The 22,928-nt window shown below is 31.3% G+C and overlaps 1 protein-coding gene across 10 annotated transcripts in view; it reads left to right on the top strand.

Moving 5' to 3' along the window:
* The first annotated feature begins 421 nt into the window (after nt 1-421).
* Nucleotides 422-22,928, top strand: part of LOC124363097 (peripheral plasma membrane protein CASK) — a 522,470-nt gene continuing 499,963 nt past the window's right edge. For all 10 annotated transcript variants that reach the window (XM_046818216.1, XM_046818210.1, XM_046818218.1 and 7 more), the window contains exons 1-3: nt 422-811; nt 10,284-10,396; nt 21,641-21,746. In XM_046818216.1, the coding sequence (XP_046674172.1) occupies nt 753-811; nt 10,284-10,396; nt 21,641-21,746 (278 nt within the window). In that variant the 5' untranslated portion in view covers nt 422-752. The remainder of the gene's footprint in view (nt 812-10,283; nt 10,397-21,640; nt 21,747-22,928) is intronic.

Raw genomic sequence — 22,928 nt, 5'->3', positions numbered from 1 at the left:
TATAACACCATCATCACGTGAGATCCCTTTACCGCAACAATCAACAATCTAATGTATTTATTGTTTTCAATATTTCTGGAAATCAATACAGTCTCAATTAATTTGTTTGTTTAATTAATACTTTTTAATAAATAAACAATTCTATATGCAACTCCAAACTACATACGATTTATTGTATTTTGTATATGAGATAATTATAGCCAATAGTGATTCTATAATGAAATATAAAATTAAAAAAAAAACTTCAGACTGCTCAAAACGAATTGTGTTTTTGTAGTTAGAACGTTAGTGATCAACAAATTTCTCAATAAATAATGCATTGTTTATTGTATGACATAACGCCTCTACAACATTTATTGTATTGTAGTGGTGGTACTGATTGAGCTCCTGTTCTGCCTACAGCGCACTGGAACAGATCAGGGTCGTTGCCGCGTTCGTCTGTTCTGTGTTCTGCTAGGTACTTGAAGTACTGTCAAAAATCTTGATTATAGAGTCTGCGACACGCCCCACCCCCGATCCATTCATCAGGTGTATAAAATGTCATTATGTCAAACGTATAATTATCTACAAATGTGTATTAATGTGTTCGAAATTGTGTTACTGTGAACAAGGTTTATGAAACATGACTGAAAAGGTGAATCTTTTCGGGTTAATGCGGTTAGCAAGGTGATACCGACAATGGAGTTTGTTATGATACGGGTGTTTTAGATTCCTTGTTAATATTCTGCAGAAGCCTTCCAGTATCATCAGAAATGGCAGAAGACGAAATTCTATTTGACGATGTTTATGAACTTTGTGAAATAATTGGAAAGTAAGTACCTTACTTTTATATCAAATACAGTTTGAAATAGGTACCTAATACCTAATCTGAAATTAGTTTTGAAACATAGTTCAAGCTTAGTAGCTGACCTGCATTGTTTTTACATGCTAATTTGCTATACTTATAGGTAATAAATACTCAGGATATAGCCTATTATAGCAGGTCTAATGTTTAGTAAAAAAACCTACTGTTCATGCTTAAATTAGGTTTTGTTTTTACCAACAATAATTAAATGACTAAAATATACATATATCTGTCATGTTTTGTTTTGTACATATAATTTCTCCGAAAGATAACATCTATAATGAATGAGAATGACATATTGGAGTGTAGAGCAGACTTTATGGTGTACTTGCTACTTGGTATTTCGTCTAGTTGGCCCAAAACATATTGGATATAGTCAAGTCATTGGTTCGATCCCCACTATTAATAAAGATGCTGCTTGAGGGCGGTAGATCTATACAAAGGACAAAATAATAGTTAATTGGGATGTACTTTAATAAGACGGTTATACTCATTATTTGATTTCTATCATCGAATCGTTCGATTGTTTTTATCCAAAGGATAGCCTAATTCGATATTACAATTTATTTAACTTAGCATATGATTTCAACTTATTAGTTATAGTAATTTTAATGTAAACAATACAAGAAGTAACTAATAGCTTATTTTGAGACTTGAAAATGGCGATGAATATGAGGAAAATATGTAAGATATTTCTTACAAGTGACGAGATTTGTTTTAAGTGGCTTCAATATGTGGGTTTGGCTCCTCTTAACACATCAGGAGAATTCTTTCTTCCACTTCCCAAAAGCGGTTACTTATTGATATCAAGCTCGGGTAAGTTACAGATATTGTAAGGTTTCTCTGATATCTAAATCTAAGCCATAGTTGGTTTTGTAATGTTATTGTAAAATTTCTGTATATAAAATTGTAATGTACGAGATTGTTCTTGTTACGGTAATTTATTATAGGAACGCTTATTATGTACAATTTTTACACATCGAAGTTGGATAATATATTGAACAATTCGATAATAGCAATTGAATAACAAGTGTAGGCCGCTTATTAAAGTCTCCCCGTTAATTGTTAGTCCAGCAAACAATGGAACTTATATTATCAGTAAAGGTAATGTCCAGAGTTATCAATAAAAATTTCAACCCGTCCTCTTGATCAAAATTTTGTTTGGTTTTAGGGGGTGCAAATCACGGGTAGGGTACGATAAGTTGACCCGGTTTTTTATATCGAAGAATATAATCATCGATACCTAATATTCGCATCTCGAATCCTAGACTATCAATTGATATAAAAGTTTATATAGTCCTAAATAACAATAGTATGTTTTAAATTAAAATATGAATATATAGAAATATAAGGAAAACTCGTAAATAATTAAGAAATTACATAAATAATAAACAAACCTGAACAAGATCAATCAAAAAGGAAAACTCATAAATAATTATGAGCCACAATTCATATGGTTTATGTCATAATCATTGAATTGTTTATAATTATACATACGTAATTATATATTATTACATGTAAGTATAATAATAATTATTATTATTGTTATATATACACGTAATATACATCTATATATAATATTAAGAATACGATTACGTGTATTATTTGAAAGTGTTTACAGCTGTTAATATAGATTAAGTTAATTGTTAAAAATAATTTATCAGTATCGATTGGTTATATTGATGGTCATGATGAAGTAATATCGTTTGCCAATTTCAATATAAAAAACCGGGTCCGCTTATCGTACCCTACCCCAAATCACAAATAAATATGTTTTTTAATAATTGAAATGAAAATGTCTTTTTTGTGGTTATATTTGTGTACTGTGCTTCTTGGTATCCATGATTTTCAGCGTTATCTGCGCTCAGTAGCTTATTTGAGTATTCTGTGATCAGAATCTAAGTACAGCACCAACAACCGTCCTGTGCAGTAGCCTTCACTGCCTCATGGATAACCATGATGCCCTTTACTTGACTGTGGCGTGTTAACTCTAACTCTAATTTGAATGTTAAATTACGTGTTTAACTGTGAATTACATAACCAGTTATAATATTAGAAAATTAATTAATTGCTTTTTAATGAATCATCATGTTTTTAAAAGTGAGAATATGAGTTCCTCCTGTAATCATGTGTTATTTTTAAACCAAGTAAAGCTATTGTTACGTGATCGGAAGTTTCCAGGTGGTATGTAAATAGATAGTACGTACATATGGCATTAGGAAGTTATAACTACATTAATTTTGCTTATTTATTAAACTTATGTTTGTTTTTAACTCTAGACTATTTATTCGTTTGTAAAAAGTTTGGTTCAATTTGTTTTCAGTATTTTCAAATTTATTTTTATCCAAACCAGTAACGATATGCGTGTTATTAATCTATTGTAATCGTCCTCCTCAAAAAAAACAATGTAAGGTCTCAGGGTATGAAAATAACGATGAATTTTAGAACATTAAAAGTTTAACTAATTTTCTTGCAAGATAGTAGGAAGTTATGGTTCCAGGTGAATTTACAATATTTGTTTGCTTTGTGAAGATGCATTTTCTAGCTAGCAGTAATGGCCAGAGGCATTCGTGATCAGACCATCTAGAATTTGATCTTTTAGTAATAGATACTACCTTGAGGAATATTTTTCATATGCCTTCCAGTGCTGTCCCGCACTGATGGCCGGAGGCACTTGTGTCAGGCTAATATGAACTTTTATTCTCAGAAAGTCTAAATTAACGAAAACATCTCTTATTTGGGTCAAATTCTACTGATTTTCGCATTATTGTTATTTTACGTATCCAAAGATGCTGAGAGCGTAAAGGCTGACGAGCAGCAACTAATACGCGATTGACTCAAGACTCAAGATTATAACAAGACCATGTGACACCTGTAGAACAATAAAATATTACTCTACGTGAGAAAAGTAGTTCCACTTTTAATGTTCTATACCTTCATTTTTGTCATTAACATCTCTTAAAACCTTACATTATTCTGTTGAGGAGAACAATTAGCAATAGGTTAATAAAACAGTTACAGCACAAGTGCAAATATCAGAGCCAACAGGTCAACTGAGATCGCTTTATTAAGAATTCTTAATTTTTCGGAAACTGTATACAAATTACACTGAAAATGCAGTTCTGTTTTATGTGTAGAGCCATTTACATGCTGTACTGGTTTAGTTCCAGCAACAAATAATTGTATGGGGTTAGTACGCACCTAATGGTTGCAGCTAGGTACCTGTCACTTAAATCACAAAATTTACTGTGGAATTATAAATAAATTCTTTTAAATAATCAACAGGGCTGTAGTATAATAAGTGGCCACTATAATAATCAAATCAGTGAAAAAATTATGGATTTTAAATACCTAATATTGAATAAAAAAACATTCTAATCATGTTATTTACAATTATTTATTTGCCAGATTTTTTAATAGTAAATAACAACATCGTCTTAAATAGGGTAAACCTCCCAGTTTTTGTTAGTACTAAGGAAAAAAGTGAGACAAAAATTCAAACCTAAATGACTTTTTATTGTAGAGACATAAAAGTTAGTGTATTTTGGTCCTTAATTAATCTATTTTCTATTAAATGTTTGTTTAAGGTCAGGTCAAGCACAAAAAAGATCACAAGAGGTGTACCCCAGGGCTCTGTGTTGGGACCCATTATGTTCATTCTCTTCACAAATGACTTCCCTAAGTACATACAGGAATACAGCAACTGCATGATGTATGCTGATGACTCAGTGCTCTTGCTCGGCAGAAGAACTCCTGGTCAACTAGAAATAGATGCATACACAGCAGTGAATATGGTTATCCAATATTGTCATAACAACGACCTAGTTGTGAATGAGAAGAAGACAAAACAGCTCATTCTAGGGAGGTGTAGGATAAAAACTCCAAGGATACCAGAAACCGATGACACCACCTTTACCAAGTACCTTGGGGTAACAGTTGACCAAGACCTTTCTTGGACACCACACATCAACAACCTCTGCAAAAAGCTAAGCACCAGACTGTATGTAATACGACGAATAAAAAATATAGGAAACACTATGACCACGAGGATTGCATACTTTTCCCTGTTTGAATCCTATATCCGCTATGGGATAGCAGCTTGGGGAGGGACAACTTCTGGCAACCTGCAACGCATACTTTTGAAACAAAAAAAAGCCATAAGAATACTGGGTAATCTCCAACCACGAGAGTCTTGTAGGGACGCTTTCAAGCACCTCAAAATCTTAACAGTCATAGGCCTGTACATCCTGGAAACAGTAACGTATGTTCACATCAAGACTCCAGGCATAACAGAAAGGGGTGAGCAATTCCATCACTACAACACCAGACGTGCCACTGACTACTGCCTTCCTGTGCACCGACTCCGCAGCACTGAACATAAGCCAAGTTACATCGGCACCAAAATGTGGAACTGTTTGCCAGAGATGCTGAAAAAGGTGGATCAACAACAATTCGCTCGTCACTTGAAGACCTGGCTTCTCAATCAACCCTTCTACAGCATCGAAGAATTCATGAGCTGGCAAACTCAACCGGACTTTTGAAAAATTACTCAGAATTGTACTTGCTCCTCAGTAATATTGTATGACACTATATGATTTGTATGATTTGATTTGATTTGATTATACACCAGTAAAAAGTTATATATTTTATGAAAAAAACATATAAAATAAAAGGAAAACGCTTTACTCAGTGTTTGGTAACCAATAGCCAGTGTTTGATTACAATATTACCAGTGTTTGATAGTCTTCAAGATCACATTTGTAAAGGAACTTTACTTGCCAACAACCATGACATGTTGTTAATTATTACTTTTAAAGTTAAAATGATTTTATATAATATTATTTATAAGATTTATGAATTTTTCATGTAAATATCTAATAAATGCAATATCCCTTTATGCCAAGTACCTTCCCGCTTTTGGGACACAAAAAAAAAAGAAGTCTCGTCTATATTGAAAACCCGTGCAGGGTCTGAAAGCACACTGTACAAGTGATTTTCTTACAGATATTTGCTGATCTGAGAAAACCAACTTCTTATGAACTCTTCTGTTATTGAAGCTCTAATAGAGCTCGACTTCTCTGGTTTTCTTTCAGAGATTTCAGGATTCCTTAGAAGGAACAGACTAAGCCATTTATTCCCTGAGGATCCATTGGGGAAATTTATCTTTTAAGTGAAATCTTTAGTAGGCCTAATCTGTTGCACAGAAGTGGGAAGGTCCAATTTGTTGACAGGAAATCCTCGAGTAGCTAAACCTTTTAAGAAAGCTTTAATTAGAAAGCATTTCCTCAGCTTGAGTCCCAAGAAGAGGCTGTGGTCCTATTTCCCTATCTAGTGGTGTTTACCAGATACCTTGTATGATAAAGTTGATTACGGATACCAAAGCACTTGCTAGTAGAATTGGTGCTTTCACTCTTTTTAACAGCATCCAATGCAATTAGGAGGTCTTCGTGTTTGTATGCAAACTTTGGTTTTTTTTGTCGACATCAGGGAAAATAAAATTTGTTCAGGTTCTTGTTGTTAGGCTTAGTAACATTGTTAACTACAATAAAAATTTTAACTTCTACATAAAATGTTTAATTTCTAAAAGCTTCACAAACCAATGATTAAACATTAGAAATCGTGTAATCTAGTGTTTGATAGTTATAATCAAACACTAGGTTTGAACACAATTTTACAATCCAGTGATTGATTCAGTTCTCTATTTTTGAGGTTAAGGTTAGATAATTGAGTTTTACACAGAGTTGAAGAAAATTTAATGTACATTCTTTCTGTATACATCATATAAAATTTAATTAATTAGCAATTACAAAAATATATATTTAAGATACTTAACTCTTATTCTTCCTGTTAAGCGAAGCTCTCGATGCTGGTAACAACTTACTCTAACAATTCCCACCAAAACTGCTTCCCTCCAAATACAAAATTAATCAGTTGAATAGGTTAAAAAAGAATTGGATGTCAAGAAAAGGAAAGACTTCAAGGAAAGAATATTCAGATTTATTTACAGCATATTGCTTTTATGGGTAGTAGTATCGGGTCTGGTACCGTACCTAAAAAGATAATTTCTGGTCTATCAAGAGAGAAATTAAATTTGCTCTCCAAAATCCACCACCCCTCCAGATCCCTTCAATTTTTACCTTCCCTTTACTATTAATTTTTTGATATTATATGTACAATATAAAAATAAAAAATTTAATTTAAAACTAAAATTTATTAAAATTAAAAAAATAAACATCCGTTCCATAATGGCCATACCATCACACAATTACCGAAATTAAATTTGCTCTCCAAAATCCACCACCCCTCCAGATCCCTTCAATTTTTACCTTCCCTTTACTATTAATTTTTTGATATTATATGTACAATATAAAAATAAAAAAATTAATTTAAAACTAAAATTTATTAAAATTAAAAAATAAACATCCGTTCCATAATGACCATACCATCACACAATTACCGACGGCTGTATATAATTTTAGTACAAGTGTTTGTTTTCTTAAATAAGTTGGCGGCTATAACAGATTTTCTAATATTACGTATTAAATATGATAGGCTACAGGATATTTGGAAAACGTAGATCATGAAAAAAATGAAACGGATTTTACTATTCAGAAACAAAAAACTTTTCAATATATATATATATATATATATATATATATATATATATATTCATCGCCAACTTAGTACCATGCATGAAGCTTACAATTTTACTGCTAACAAATATGTGGAAATTCATTTGGGGTGCTAAAAATTTTAATGTATAGAGGAAACAATGGCCATGGGTCGCCAATCGGTGACAGCAGGACCTGGAGAAAGAATGCAAGGAATGTGAAATCAGATGAAATTTATCGTCAACTTCGAGATGTTTACGGGGAAGACGTGATGAGTGAAGGAATGGTGAGAGAATAGGTTAGAATGTTTAATGCTGGTTGACCAAATGTGCATGATGAGAATCGGAGCAGTCGGCCTTCTCTCGTCACCTAAGATCTGGTAAGGGCAGTTGACGAAAACATCCCCTTTTCAAATTTCACACACTCTTTTGTATGAAATTGTTATGAACCGCTTAGGTTATCACAAGATGTGTTCCCGTTGGGTTCCAAAAATGCTAACTGACGTGCGCAAAACCAAGAGACTCAGAAATGCTTTGACTTTTCTCACATGGTACAGTGATGATGGTGAGAATTTTTTTAACAAAATTTTGACAGGCGATAAAACTTGGGTCTGTCATGTCACACTGGAATACAAATAGCAGTCAATGGAGTGGCAACACATGCAATCCCCAAAGAAACAACAATTCAAGATGACAATGTCTGCACAAAAAATCATGTGCACTGTCTCTTGGGATCGGAAAGGTGTTTTGCTGATTTATTTTCTCCCAAGAGGTGGAACCATTAATACGGTAAGGTGTGCGAAACCAAAACAAACGGAAAGGAATGCCCAGTAACGGAATTGTGTTGCTCCATGACAATGCTCGGCCCCATATCGCTGGTGACACTCAGTGGTGAAACATTGGTTCGACAATTTCGTTGGGAGCACTTTGATCACCCGCCCTACAGCCTGGACTTGGCACTGTGTGACTATCACTTGTTCCTGCACATGAAGCACGAGCTAGGTGGCCAACGCTTTGAAACCGACGAAGTGAAAATTGCTGTGGAGTCTTGGCTAAATTCATTGGCGGGAACCTTTTACGAAGAGGATATAGACAAATTGATCACCTGCTATGACAAGTGTTGGAACATCGGTAAAAGCTATATAACAAAATAATTGTTTAAGGTTTGGGTTTTCATGTAGAAATAAAATTGTGTTGAGAAAAAATGGTTTGACTTGTTTTTTTTTTTTAAACAGTAGTTACTTTCAAAATACATCTCGTAAATATGTGGTTGCTTGAGTTGTTTTAAATAGAAAACTTACACAAAAGAAGAAAACTAATCCAGTCAATCTAGCTATCATATAAAATCTACATTATCAAGTTGATAATGCTTTCCACTTGTCACTTATAAATTCCAATGCTCCAACTTGTCAAATCAAATTGGAGGCTCAGTTCTCGTTACTGTTCTGTTGTGCTTTGATGGGTTTCGGTTCTTCCATTAATTCTATGAGGTGTGTGTACAACTCAATGTCGAGAAAATTTACTTTTTAGCTGATAAAAAAGCAAGTGTCTGCATACAAATAGTCTTGCATTATTCCTCTTAACTATGCAAACACACAAGTTAAACATTGCACTAACTGTTATCAATGAGGTTATAAAACTTATCATGTAGGTTATGTGAGTTTATTGTTTCAATAAATATTATTCACGTTGTACAGTTAATTGTAATTGTTACTGTACTTTCCATGTTATAATTTGTACTATAATAAGTTATAACGTAAATTCACTGCTATGTTTTAGCTATAAAACTACACTTTCTCAGTTCCGTAGCTGTACATAGGTTTACTTATAACTATGATAAACGTTAAATGTATATGGCAACAGAATTGCTGCATTTGTCATTAGGATTTCATATATATATATATATATATATATATACTGTATATATATATATAACACGTTAACAAATTATTTAATTCTAATTCTATGTATTCTTTTTGCTTGACTACAACCGGAACTACTTACCTATGCAAAGTTAAGATGTGTTCGGTAGTTTATAATAGTGAAGATGAAGATGAAGATATCCCTTTTGCATTTTATGTACATAATAAATAATTTTTTGTTTACTAAGTAGTCTATTAATTTTTTGTTTTACCAGGATGGATTTTTTATTTTACTAACTGAGGTCATTTTACTCTTTACTCTTCCTTTTAGTAGAGATGGTTAATTTATTAATGTGTTAAATTTTAATTATAACACGTTAAAATATTACATTAATTTCACCACTTTGTGTAAATGTAATTATTTCTTTATTTTATTATCTTTATTATTTTTTTGTTTATTCTTAGATAATATTTATTTAATGTTTTAAATCTTATATTGCAACAGGTTAATTGTAAGAAAGGGCCATGTGGCCCTAACTTTGCCTGTAAAAATAAAGAATTTTTCATTTAATTTTTTTTTCATTTTTTAATAAATAATTTTTTCTATTTGCTTATAGCAAAAAGTTTGGGCGTTGGGCCTTACCTATTAAATCAGAACTTGACATGTGCATTCAAAGCAAAGATGCAAGCAAAAATCCTGCTCTTTTAACACATTTTCTGCAACGGATGACATTACCACTATTTTGGCTGACCTCGGTTCAGTCGGTATATGATTCGGTGTGGTGAAGGTGTTAAATATACATGCATTACCCAACAAGAACTCTGCAATGACTGCTAATGTTGGTCTTCAAAACTGACGGAGATTTGTTGTACACAACTGAAATAAAACCTCAAAAAAAAAGCTATTGAGTAATTTTTTATTAGAATATAAATTTTTAGCTGTTATAACCAAAATATTCTGTTTCAGAGGTCCGTTCAGTTTGGTTCGAAGATGTATTCATCGACAGACTGGGCATCAGTTTGCTGTCAAAATCGTAGACGTGGCAAAGTTCACTTCAAGCCCTGGTCTGAGTACTTCAGGTAGATGAAATAATATTATAATCTGTTATAAAAAAGAAATATATAGCTTTATAATTTGTTGTTTGAATGATTAACCCATCAGAAAAGGAGTAAAGGGTACCTGATACCTCGTACCAGCATTTAATTGATATGAAATTGTACGTATTTAGTTAAAATAGCTACTAAAAAAAAGAAAGTAACAGTGATAAAATTATCTTTTGTCCTCAATAGCGGTAAAAGATTACCTATATAAAATATATATGTTATGATATATTTAAATATATTGTTATTATTGGAATAAAGTGCAAAAATATAAAAACTAATTTACATTTTAGTGGCAAAACAGTTTCCATTCTTTACAAATAAAAAATTTTAATCTCTGTAGATCAAATTAAGATGAAAGTTCACCAATAATCAGTATAAGTTGTTACATAATATAGCCAGATAAAATTTTCAAGACAGTATAAGTAACATAATCTTATAATAAAAGGAAGCTTTGTATTATTATACCTACATAATTAAAACCAAGATTTGATTATTGCATACTTATCACCCATTGCATGGTAATGTGTAGAAAGTGAATACAGGGGCAATCTAATGGATTTTTGTAAAAATGTGTGAACTGTTAATGCTATGACGATAGAGTACCAGTGAGTGTTGTAAGTCGAATTTCAGTCCTTCCGCTGTTACATGTAATGCTGCTTTATTGATGCAAATGAGTTAACACTTCTAGGAATCAACGATGAACCATTGTAATACACTGTTTCTCAAAGAAAAATACATAAAGCTGACAAAAAATTACAAAATTAAAAAAAATATTTTCCTGAACTTATAAGTGTAACCAACAAAAGTGTGTGGAAGTTCTTCTTTCCCCTACCCCGTTGAAATAAAAGAATTTTTGATTTTGATGATGTCAATGCTCTACTTCTTTTCAAAACATTCACAAAAGCTCTTCTCAGAGAGCCTGTTTAATACACCTGAAAGAGTATGGTTCAACTCATTACATTCAACTTCCCAAGGTCCTTTTTACCTGTGGGAAGAGGTGGAAGTTACTAGTTGCCAGGACTGGTGAATATAATGGATTGGATATGAGGTCAATATGTAGACTCGTCATCTTGTTACTTCAACTGATTTACATGATTCATTATGAGTAACTTTTTGTATAATAATAATAATAAATTTGTTTATTTATCGTAAAACATGTTACAATGCATTGACAAAGTCTAATTCAGCTACAGACTAAGTAGCATTGTCTCTAAACAATAATTTAATAAGTATAATACATAAATCATCATCATCATCATCATCATCATCGTTAGACGTTTCCGTTCTCACGGTCGTCGTACACAGCCTCCCTCCACTTTAGTCTATCGTTCCATGTCTCCTCTTCATCCACCTGTATTTTCTGTAGTCCCCTTCTCTCTATGTCTTTCCACACTTGGTCCTCCATCTCCTCTCGGTCTTCCTCTTGGTCTTCTTCCTCCTTCCTCCTTCTCCAGTGCTATTCTAGGCATTCTATTATCTCCCATCCTCTTCACATGCCCCATCCACTGTATTCTTCTTTCCTTCCATTGTCTCTTGCAGTGAAACTAACCTTCAATCTTTCTCTGGTTATTTCGTTCCTTATTCTATCTCTTCTTGTAGTCTTCTCTATCCCTCTTAAAAATCTCATTTCTGCAGCTTGCAATCTGCTTAAATCATTTTTAGTCCCACGTCCACGTCTCTGCTCCATATAATAAAATTGGTTGGAAATAAGATTTATACATCAATACTTTTGATTCTTTCCCAATGTTCCAACTCCACACAATCTTCTTTACCATATTGAAAAACTTTCCACTCTTCCATATTCTGTTTCCTATCTCTTCTCTTATTGTGCCCTATCTGTTATGATACTTCCTAAAATAACAGAATTCCTTCACCTTTTCAAGTCTTTTTCCTTCAACTAACACGTCTTTGTTATTTCCATCCCTTCTCTCTACTTTCATTACTTTACATTTTTGTATGTTCATCTCTAAACCATATTTCTTCGCCACTTTTGCCCATTTGTTTAACTCTCGTTCTAACTCTTCTTCCCTATTTTCCCATATCATTATGTCCATCCCGCATATGCTATTGTCTTAAAGTTCTTCTGCTCCTCTGTTTTCCTTGTACTTCTAGAATAATTTCATCCATTATAATATTGAAAAGGAAAGGTGACAATATGCTTCCCTGCCTTACTCCCTCTCTCTGTTTTAAAAGTATCTGTATATTTTTCTTCAATTCTTACCCTGTTTTTACATATGCCGTTACAGGTTCTTTATACTTTCTACTATAAATACAATAAATATTATATATATATAACAATATAAGACATTAATTGTCTAGTTGATAATTAATACTAGTTATATTATGAGTTTATCTAAAACAATAATTAAAAAGTCTATTTTGTTAATAGAAAAAACTCATCAATATTATATAAAGGGTTTTTTAACAGCCATTCATAAAGTTTATTTTTATAAATTTTAAGAGGTATTTTTCTATTAAATGTTTCAATTTGTTATACACCTTCAAGCCAATTATAACATGACTATTCAAAGATTTGCTCAGTCGACAATATTCAATAAAAATGTTATTTTTGTTTTCGTGTGTTATAATTATGTGTTTGTGTATGGTTTATTAAGTCCTTATTATTTAAAATGTAAATAGATAAGTCAAACAAATATAAATTAACTATTGTAAGTATTCCTTGGTTAATGATCAAGATATTCAGCTTTACCAACAATTCTAATAGCTTTGTTTTGAAGCACCAGTATTTCCTGAACTCTAGCACTATTTCCCCACAGTATTAATCCGTATCTCAAAATTGACTGAAAGTATCCAAAATATGCAGTCCGAACATAATTTTCACTTATGCAGTAAGATAGACTCTCAATAAAAAAATAATTCTAGATAATTTTAGTAGACAGAAAATCAATGTGAGGTCCCCATGAAAGAATATTATCAATATGAATTCCTAAAATTTTTGATTACACTACTTGATTCAAAATTAAAACTATTTTCAGGAATTGATTTTAAAGTAAACAAAATGTAGTTTTCATTCATTAAAAAACCGTTTTTCTTTTAAACCATATTGATGCCTTGTTTATTGTGGTGTCGGTTAATTTCTTTAGTTCATTCAGGTTATTACTACTATTGAAAAAGTTGTGTCATCAGCTTAGAGAAGCGTATGATTCTCAAAGCCTTTTTTTGCCAGCTCAACTTTTTTAGTTTGTGCTGTTTCCCTCAGAGTCACATCATATCTTAAAAAGAGAATTATAGAAAAAGCATAAAATGCAGTAATCAACATCTTCTGATCAATAGAGTTTTTTAGTGTGCGTAAAAAATCTAGATAACTCTAGATAATTTTGAACAAATAATTTATATGATAATCTTGATTTACACCTAATAAATTAACACACTCATTAATACTATTCGGTATTACAAGGCATGTTAAAAGGAAGGTAATTAACTCCAACAATTAATTAACAAGCAAGAAAGTTTCAAGAACATCTAAGTGAACTTTTCTAAAATTTGATTTGGTTTTTCCATTCACAACCATTTGTTCTGTGTCAGACAAATAAGATATGAACAATTGTAGCTAATTATTTTTTACACCAGACTTACAGTACTCAATAAACAATAATATTGATGATTGATACAAACAAATACTTTTCTTAAATGTAATAATGTTGCTATGTCAAAACCTTTAAAAGAAATGTTTGCGATGTACATTCAACTAATTTTTGTGTTACTTTTATTGTATTTAACTTCTTAAGAAATCCACATTGTTTGTTGCATAAACAATTATTTTGAGAAAAAATAATCATATGGCGATCCTTAAATCAGTATTTAAAAAATCTTACTAAATATGGATACTAAAGAAATAGGGTGATAGCTTATGGGATCTTCTTTATTGCCCTTTTTGTAAACTGGCACTACTTTAGTACATTTCAATGCTTTTTACGAGATGTAGCTTCAAATAATATCCAGTTGAAAACATAACTGATTAGTTTTATAATGTGATATATAATTGTTTTCTTAGTATTTGAAAATCCATAATAGTCTTCAGTTTTTAAACCACTTAAATTAGAAACATATATTAAAATATCAGATTCAGTTATTATATTTAACTGGATAGTTTTATTAACAACATTACAATTTGGTATGTAATTGCTTCAGAAATTAATACCAGGATCAAAGTTATTCGGATTTAAATTTAAATTCAAATTAGGAACTAGATCAACGAAATAGCTATTTAAATCATCAGAGTACATCTGTTCTAATCTTTCAGGTTTAGAGTTTGTTTGATTTTTTATTATATTCCCAGCAGCTTAAAATGTATTTGTAGCACTCATAATATATCTGCCATTGGTTAATGTATTTTGTTCCTTAATTCTGTTCTTATATATCTTTTTTGTGTCTATGTACATTTTTGTGTTAGTAATTTCATTTTTATTTTCTCTTACTTTTCTTCAATCTACCGTACTGTACTTGTACAAGATCTCTTACTTTATACAGTTGAGGTGTAAATAAATTAAAACTTATGACTTGTTTTTCAATTGTATGATGATATCCGTAATTACACAGCATTATTTTAGAGAACTTGTTAATGAATGCTTAAAAAAATTGAAAGCGTTGTCAATAGATGAAAAGAAAGTTAGTTGCAACCAATCAGATTGGTTCAATTTAAATTTTAAGATTTAAATGGAAACTGGTGCTACATCTTTTATTTTTTCTTTTAATACATTATTGTCATATAATTCATTTAAAAAACCTAACCCGCACATTATATATCAATACCAACATAATTAGACAGGTTTGAATATATGACATTTAACATTGTATTTACTTAAATTACTTATTGTATGGTCAGGACAAATATCCTTATCATCTAGTTCTATCACAATAATGGCAATATATATAAAATAATCTGAATAAATGTAAAAGGAAACTTTCTCTGGAGAATTATTCCTTTATCGATGTTAAATTACCTGTTAGTGTCTTTGTACGGTTTTTATTTTAAAATATTAAAAATTTTAGTGAAAACCAAAAAGTAAAAGTATTGATGTGTGTGGTGTGTGACAAATCGCCACTACTGATAGTGATTTCTTTCAAATATATAGCTGGTACCTCAAGCACAAAATCTTTACAAAACATACAAAAAAAAGAACTACTATTGTAGCTTTTGATGTGTTTTAAAGTTTAACAACTATTGAACTTCCACCTCTAGATAATGGGTTTTCTCTACAGAAAATACTGGCTAGAGTAGCCTGCACCAAAATACTCCGATGACATTTGGGGCTGTGTTGCCATATCGCGGTACAGACTGCTCTGGTTGGTGTCCTGTTGATATGTACAAATGGGATTCCTCAAAAACAATCAGTGTTCATTGGATGTTTAAAGTATCATAGTCATGATTGTTTAAAAATAAATCTAACATATCAACTTTATTTCTAAATGACTGAATGTTTAAGTGAAATAAAGTTAGGGATTTAGTTACTTGTTCGTTTGTTCAATGTGTTAACAAGTGTAAAACTGAACATGAACATCTGTCAAAACATTTCACATATTTCAATGTAGAAACAATCTCATGTAGTCAAAAGAAACAGATAATATTTCTCACTTATATGCTTATACGTTTCACGTTTGAGGGACTGTAACCTATTAAAGTAAAGATAGTGGAGTAAAAACCCCCAAACAATAGAGAAACTTCTTGAAAATTAGTTTTACAATAATGACCAGATTTATTTCTGGACTTGGTCTGCTGAAAATATTTTTCATCAAATTTTACATCTGCACTGAGGATTAATTTTTATCGATCTTCCGACTCTTAAAAACTTTTTCCAAGTAGTCATCAAATGAATGGTCTAAACCAGTCAGAGATTTGAAGTTACAAAGAAATGAATGCTTAATATATGCTGTGTGTTTTTCATCAACAGAACTTAATAAAACCAATTAAAATGCTGTAACCAATTAAAAAAGGGAGAAAAAACAAATGCGTTTGGATATTTGATCATCAATCAGAAGAAAAGATATGATGTGTCAATAAAATGTAATATGAAAAAGAAAAACTTTCATCAGGTAGTAACAAATATTGGCTGTACAGTTTTGTTTAATTTTTGAGATAGTAGCTGAAAGTGAATTGCAATATTAACACTTTAACTCAGGATAGTTTATTATTGGAAAGTTGCACCGTCATAATGCTATTCCACTAGATGTAGTGGAAAGTTGTCCATTACCATACAGAGTGATGAAAACATTTGGTTATTACAGAGCAAGATAAAAGGTGATGGAGGAGTAATTTCACCATTTTATGAGCTTAATATAAATAAGGTATAACATTTAATATTAATCACACTGGTGTTAAATTTAAAAGCCTATTATTATATATTTTGTTAAATCATAGGTATTAGTTTTTATTTTCCAGAAAAAAATGATAGATTTACATTAATAATATAAAACAGTAGTAAGTAAATTCACTGGTGATTCATTTGCTAAAGGTCTTTACAAAGGCTACATTGTAAAGAATGTTGTTGCTTTGTGTTTTGTGTGTTCAACTTATCAGTCAAACAGTTCCTCTCATCTTTATTCAGAAATCCAACAAAGCAAGGAGAATATTCGTTTTCTGGTTCTGTTAACACTACATGTTTATACAGATGCTTAATGACCGAATTTAATCAGTTTGTTCTTAATTAGTCATTCCTATAATATCGTCTTGGAGTAAATGATAAATTTGCTGATTAATATGTATTAATTTCCAAATTGTCTGTGTGTTGGTGACATTTTATTACAATTTGAAACATTCCAAAATTAAAAGTAGTCATTGGAAGTGAGATCCAGTTGGTTTTTAGAGAATTGTGTTTGTCATATGTTACTTATATTAAATTTAAAATTTTGATGCAAAATTGTTTTAGAAACTGCTTTAAATGGTGAGAAAATGTGTTATTATATAATATACATATTAGAGTACACTGTGTTAATGGAAATTTTTTGGTTTTATTTTTACCTTTTTTTAATGAAAATAGTTTTATATATCAATGGTTTAAAATTAAATTTCTGTGATTATTAAATCTATTAAATTGTGATATAAATTTCATTTAATTATCTGTAGTAGTTTTTGAAAAATTATGAATAAAATTCTAAAACTAAGTTTATTGGAAAATTACAGTTAAAGGTGGGTATATTATTGCTGAAACAGGTTTTAACATGCCTTATGTACTAAAACATCCCAGTTTCATAACTCAAATTGAGTCTTATACTTGTTTTCTGGCTTTCTCTTACCCAGTGTCTTTTTTTTCATTTGCTTTCTTTTTGAAGTTCACTTGCCGCTTGAAGGGAATCTTGTAGTCGGTCAGTTCATACCTTCCAATGTATGATTTTTCATACTGATTCCCAACTTCCTGAACATCAAAAGTAACTATGGCATTATACACTCCCAAGTGAAGAGTTTTCAACCTGACAAACCCAGTTTCAGGCAGCCACAAACAAATTACATGGTCAATGATCTCATTAGAGTTTTGGGTCTGCCCATGTAGGTACTTTTACAGTAATAAAGTACAGTATCTGACAGCAAAGTTTTAAAAACTATATGATATGGCTGGGTTTACAGAATGACACTGTTGTACTAATGTTGTTAATGTAATTTTTGTATTTTTGTTACAAACACAGTATTTCTTTATGATGTGGTGTTTGAATTTGTATGAATTACATATGTTAGGATAAAATAAATCAATAAAAAATAGTGATTTTTTTTCTTGTGTCATCCCGCTAATACTGTACCAATAAGACCACACTGTCTTGAGTTATTTTACTCTAATATTTAGTTGGGGCAGAGTACGATGAGCGAACCTGGTTTTTACCTCGCTTTTTACAATCATCGATACTTTACATATTGAATAATAATAATAATAATAATAATAATAATAATAATAATAATTTTATTTGTCATGAAAATGTATTACATCATTGACAAAGTCATAGTATATTGCTTATTGTTAACCAAGTCAATACAATAGTCAATAAAGTCTTACAAGTAAATTAAATAAAATAAATAAAAAATCACAAAAATGACAGTACAAATTGTCAGTAACAGTAACAAACACATTAAAAATCAATACTTTTGGTGTTGAAGAATTCATCTAGACTGTAAAACGGATTCTCCAACAACCAGGAATATAACTTATTCTTAAAGATATCAAAGGGATATGAGCAATATTTTTTCTCCAGAAAGTTATAAATTTTCAAAGATACTACAACATGACTGGTGAGGGTTTTGCTTAATCGAAAATGTCCAATTTCAGCATTGTTTCGATTACGCGTGTTGTGGTCATGAATTTTATGTTTAAAATTTAACAAATTTGGATTTTTATGGATGTAAACCACCGAGTCATATATATACAAATTTAGAACCGTCTGAAAACGAAAATTTATGAAATGGGGTTTGCAATGCTCTCTGGTATCACACTTTTTTAGAGCCCTAATTGCCTTTTTTTGTAATACTAGTATTTCGGAAATTCTGGTGCAATTACCATATAGGACTAATCCATATCTAAAAACAGATTGGAAAAAGGCAAAGTATGCGGCTCTTATAGAATTTAGTGGTACAATATCATTCAGTCTACTCAGAAGATAAATGACTCGTGAGAGTCTTTTATTTAGATAATCAATATGTGTTGCCCATGTCAAATTTCTATCAAGGTTGATACCCAAGAATTTAACTGAGTCTGAATAGCTTTCGTCCAATGACCCAGCAATATGCCTAAGAGTAAACAACATTTTTGTTGTTTTGTCTTTATTTAGCAAAAACCCATTAGCATGAAACCAGTTTGATGCATTTTTTAATGTATCATTTGCCAACAGCTCCAGATCATGTACACTTTGACTGACATTAAAAAGTGTAGTATCATCTGCATATAATATGGTTTTCGAGTTAAGAGATAATGGTAAATCATTTATATAGATTAAAAAGAGTGGGGGACCTAGGACGGAGCCCTGTGGAACTCCCCACTCCACGAGGGCTTCTTTAGACCACTTACCATTATTAAAGACCAGTTGCTTGCGATTGTTAATATATGATTCAACAAAATTTAGATTAGGCCCAGAAAATCCGTAATGTTTTAGTTTAGATATAAGAATTTTACTATCAACACAATCAAAAAGGCCCTGCTCAAGTCACAAAAAGTAGCCCGAGCAAAGCCCTTGCTCTCGAAAGCTGAGTGAATTTGTCTAACTAATTGATCTAGAGCATTAAAAGTTGATTTGAATAACAGAACCATCAATTGATATTAATGTATCTAAAATACTAAATTAAAAGCACATGTTTCAAATTACAAGAAATAGTTTAAACAGTTATGTAATGTCATAAATACTAAAGGAACGATAACTATTAATCAAACGATAAAATTAAGACAGGTGACAGGAAAAAGTCATGTAATTAATAAAGAAAATATAACAACAAAACAAACATCTTGAAACCGAGAAAGACACAGTAAACCACCTTTAAGTCTTATTTTGTTTAGTTTTCTAAAGTTTTTTTATTTAAAAGAAATTACTTATAAATAAAAATAGTATTTAGAATGTGAAAATGTGTATATAGTTTGTACAGATGATTTATTTATTGTTCAGATTAATTACTAGTGGTTGATTATATCAATGTGTATAATAATTAAATATCGTTAGATAATTTCTATATAAAAATCCAAGTCCGCTTATCGTACTGTACCCTTTAGTTGTAACTTTGTGTGATTATCTGTTTTAAAGATGTTTGCGTATCTTCCTGCACTTGATATAAAACAAAAAATGTACGATTGGTTTAAAAATTTGATTTACATTATAAGTAGTCATACCCTTAAAATGTTAATTCTGGGGCTTTGACAGTTGTGGAGGGAAACCTGGGAAAATCCATGTGGACTATGTGAATTCCCAGAATTTCGGCTTACTGAGTTCACAGCCGGTCACTTTCAGCTTGTTTTTTCCTTAAAAAATAGTAACCCCTGATGTAGTGGAAGAGGTTGATGTTTATATAGGTGCTTATTGCAAACGATCCTCGGTAATATCAGTGATGAAGTGTTTACTAACGATATTAAGGCTTGAGCAGTTGAGTTGACGCTACTTTTGACTGAATGTAAACCAACTTGTCACTAAGTTTTATAATTACAGGTTCTAAAGATTATTATTGCCTTTCATCATCTACTGATTAAATTGTGTATTACTTAATTCTTGGCTGATTAGTATTTTGATTATCCATTCACGCATCAGTCAAATGTCACAATTGAATCCCATGGTTAATATTTAATTGGTTGAAATTGCCTTTTAATAAATACTAGTTTAAAAATGCCTATTTGAAGTTCAGCAGAGTTTTGTACGACAAGGACCAAACTTATCTTTTCCAATTTTCCAGTCGTTAAAAATATTTATGATTGATCAATTTAAGATTAAATTTCTTGTGAGACGGTTGCACAACTAGGAAACTTGCTTAACTCCTTGATGATTTGTGCTCTTCCCCAAAATCTAATGCATAATGTTGTACCTAACGCTGAGTTTTGCGTACAGACCTGAAGAGAGAGGCTACTATATGTCACATGCTGAAGCATCCACATATTGTATAATGTTGTACCTAACGCTGAGTTTTGCATACAGACCTGAAGAGAGAGGCTACTATATGTCACATGCTGAAGCATCCACATATTGTATAATGTTGTACCTAACGCTGAGTTTTGCATACAGACCTGAAGAGAGAGGCTACTATATGTCACATGCTGAAGCATCCACATATTGTATAATGTTGTACCTAACGCTGAGTTTTGCATACAGACCTGAAGAGAGAGGCTACTATATGTCACATGCTGAAGCATCCACATATTGTATAATGTTGTACCTAACGCTGAGTTTTGCGTACAGACCTGAAGAGAGAGGCTACTATATGTCACATGCTGAAGCATCCACATATTGTATAATGTTGTACCTAACGCTGAGTTTTGCATACAGACCTGAAGAGAGAGGCTACTATATGTCACATGCTGAAGCATCCACATATTGTATAATGTTGTACCTAACGCTGAGTTTTGCATACAGACCTGAAGAGAGAGGCTACTATATGTCACATGCTGAAGCATCCACATATTGTATAATGTTGTACCTAACGCTGAGTTTTGCATACAGACCTGAAGAGAGAGGCTACTATATGTCACATGCTGAAGCATCCACATATTGTATAATGTTGTACCTAACGCTGAGTTTTGCATACAGACCTGAAGAGAGAGGCTACTATATGTCACATGCTGAAGCATCCACATATTGTAGAATTGTTGGAGACCTACAGCTCAGAGGGAATGCTCTATATGGTATTTGAATAGTAAGTACACAACAAACTATTTATTACTTACTTGTATTATATCATGAGATGCAGTCCATATGTCATTGAAAGAGCAAATATAGGCTTGGTCTTGTTTACATTGCACCAAAGTAACTACGTGTTCTTTCTATTACTATTTAATCTAATTTTTTACAGTTTAAAATTTCTACCAAACTCAGAAAACTTAGTCTAGATGTTTCACTATTCACATTATGTTCGGAGTTCATGTATTGTAACAAGATAATCTGTAATCATCCTTTAATTTAAAAGTAAAAAATCAATTAAAAATACAGAACTAAAATTATTTATTTCTGAGTATGTTCTGTTATGAGCCTACTAATTAAATCTTATACAAAAATTGATTCTAAGTTTATAAATATGGATTAGTTCCTTTTGACTTAAAGCCGTAATATTTTTCGTATTTACAGAAAATGTGTACCAATTATGTAAAGCAAGCATGTATATATATATATTCTCAAGAGGAATCAACAATTTTAAATCAACCAATTTGTTACACTCAATTTATCAACCAGATGCTCTAATTAACCCTTTGAGTGCTGTGGGGATCGGCATATCAGACACGGTAAAAATGTCATAAATTGCCAGCATCAATTGGCTTGACAATCCGTACTTAGACAATATCTAATACATTACACAGTTGAAATATCCGAGTATACATATAGCTGAATTCAATATGTTACTATTACTGCCAGTTTTTTTGTTTTCTTTCTTTTAGGTCTTTGGAATATCAATTAACTATGATGTTGTTATGGTCTGTCAGCCGTCGAATTTTTGTCAGATGTGAATTATTACGCGTTTGGCTAGTAGAACAGTTCACTTCTTTCCGCAACTGTGCTTGATGTAAAAACAAATCATATAGCAGTATATAATTTACATTTATAAGTGTAAATAATATCAATATTGTCATTTGGATGTTTCCATAGCATTTGTTTTTTTTTTATTGTTTCCAGTATTGCTGTCAAGTGCAAAAAAGTTTAAAGTGTTGACATTAGTTTATTGAGGAGAAATGTATTATTATACATACATTTTAATGATTTCAGGGTGTTTCATGTTATATAGCTTAAAAATATCGAATAAAATAATACATATGGACAATTTTGAATTAAATTTAAAAGTTTATAAAAACGTTCAAAAAAATCGTACTAACACATGTGAGATATT

This window comes from Homalodisca vitripennis, chromosome 5 (genome assembly GCF_021130785.1).
Source record: "Homalodisca vitripennis isolate AUS2020 chromosome 5, UT_GWSS_2.1, whole genome shotgun sequence".
Lineage (NCBI taxonomy): Eukaryota > Metazoa > Arthropoda > Insecta > Hemiptera > Cicadellidae > Homalodisca > Homalodisca vitripennis.
This window is presented reverse-complemented; position numbering and strand designations above follow the sequence as displayed.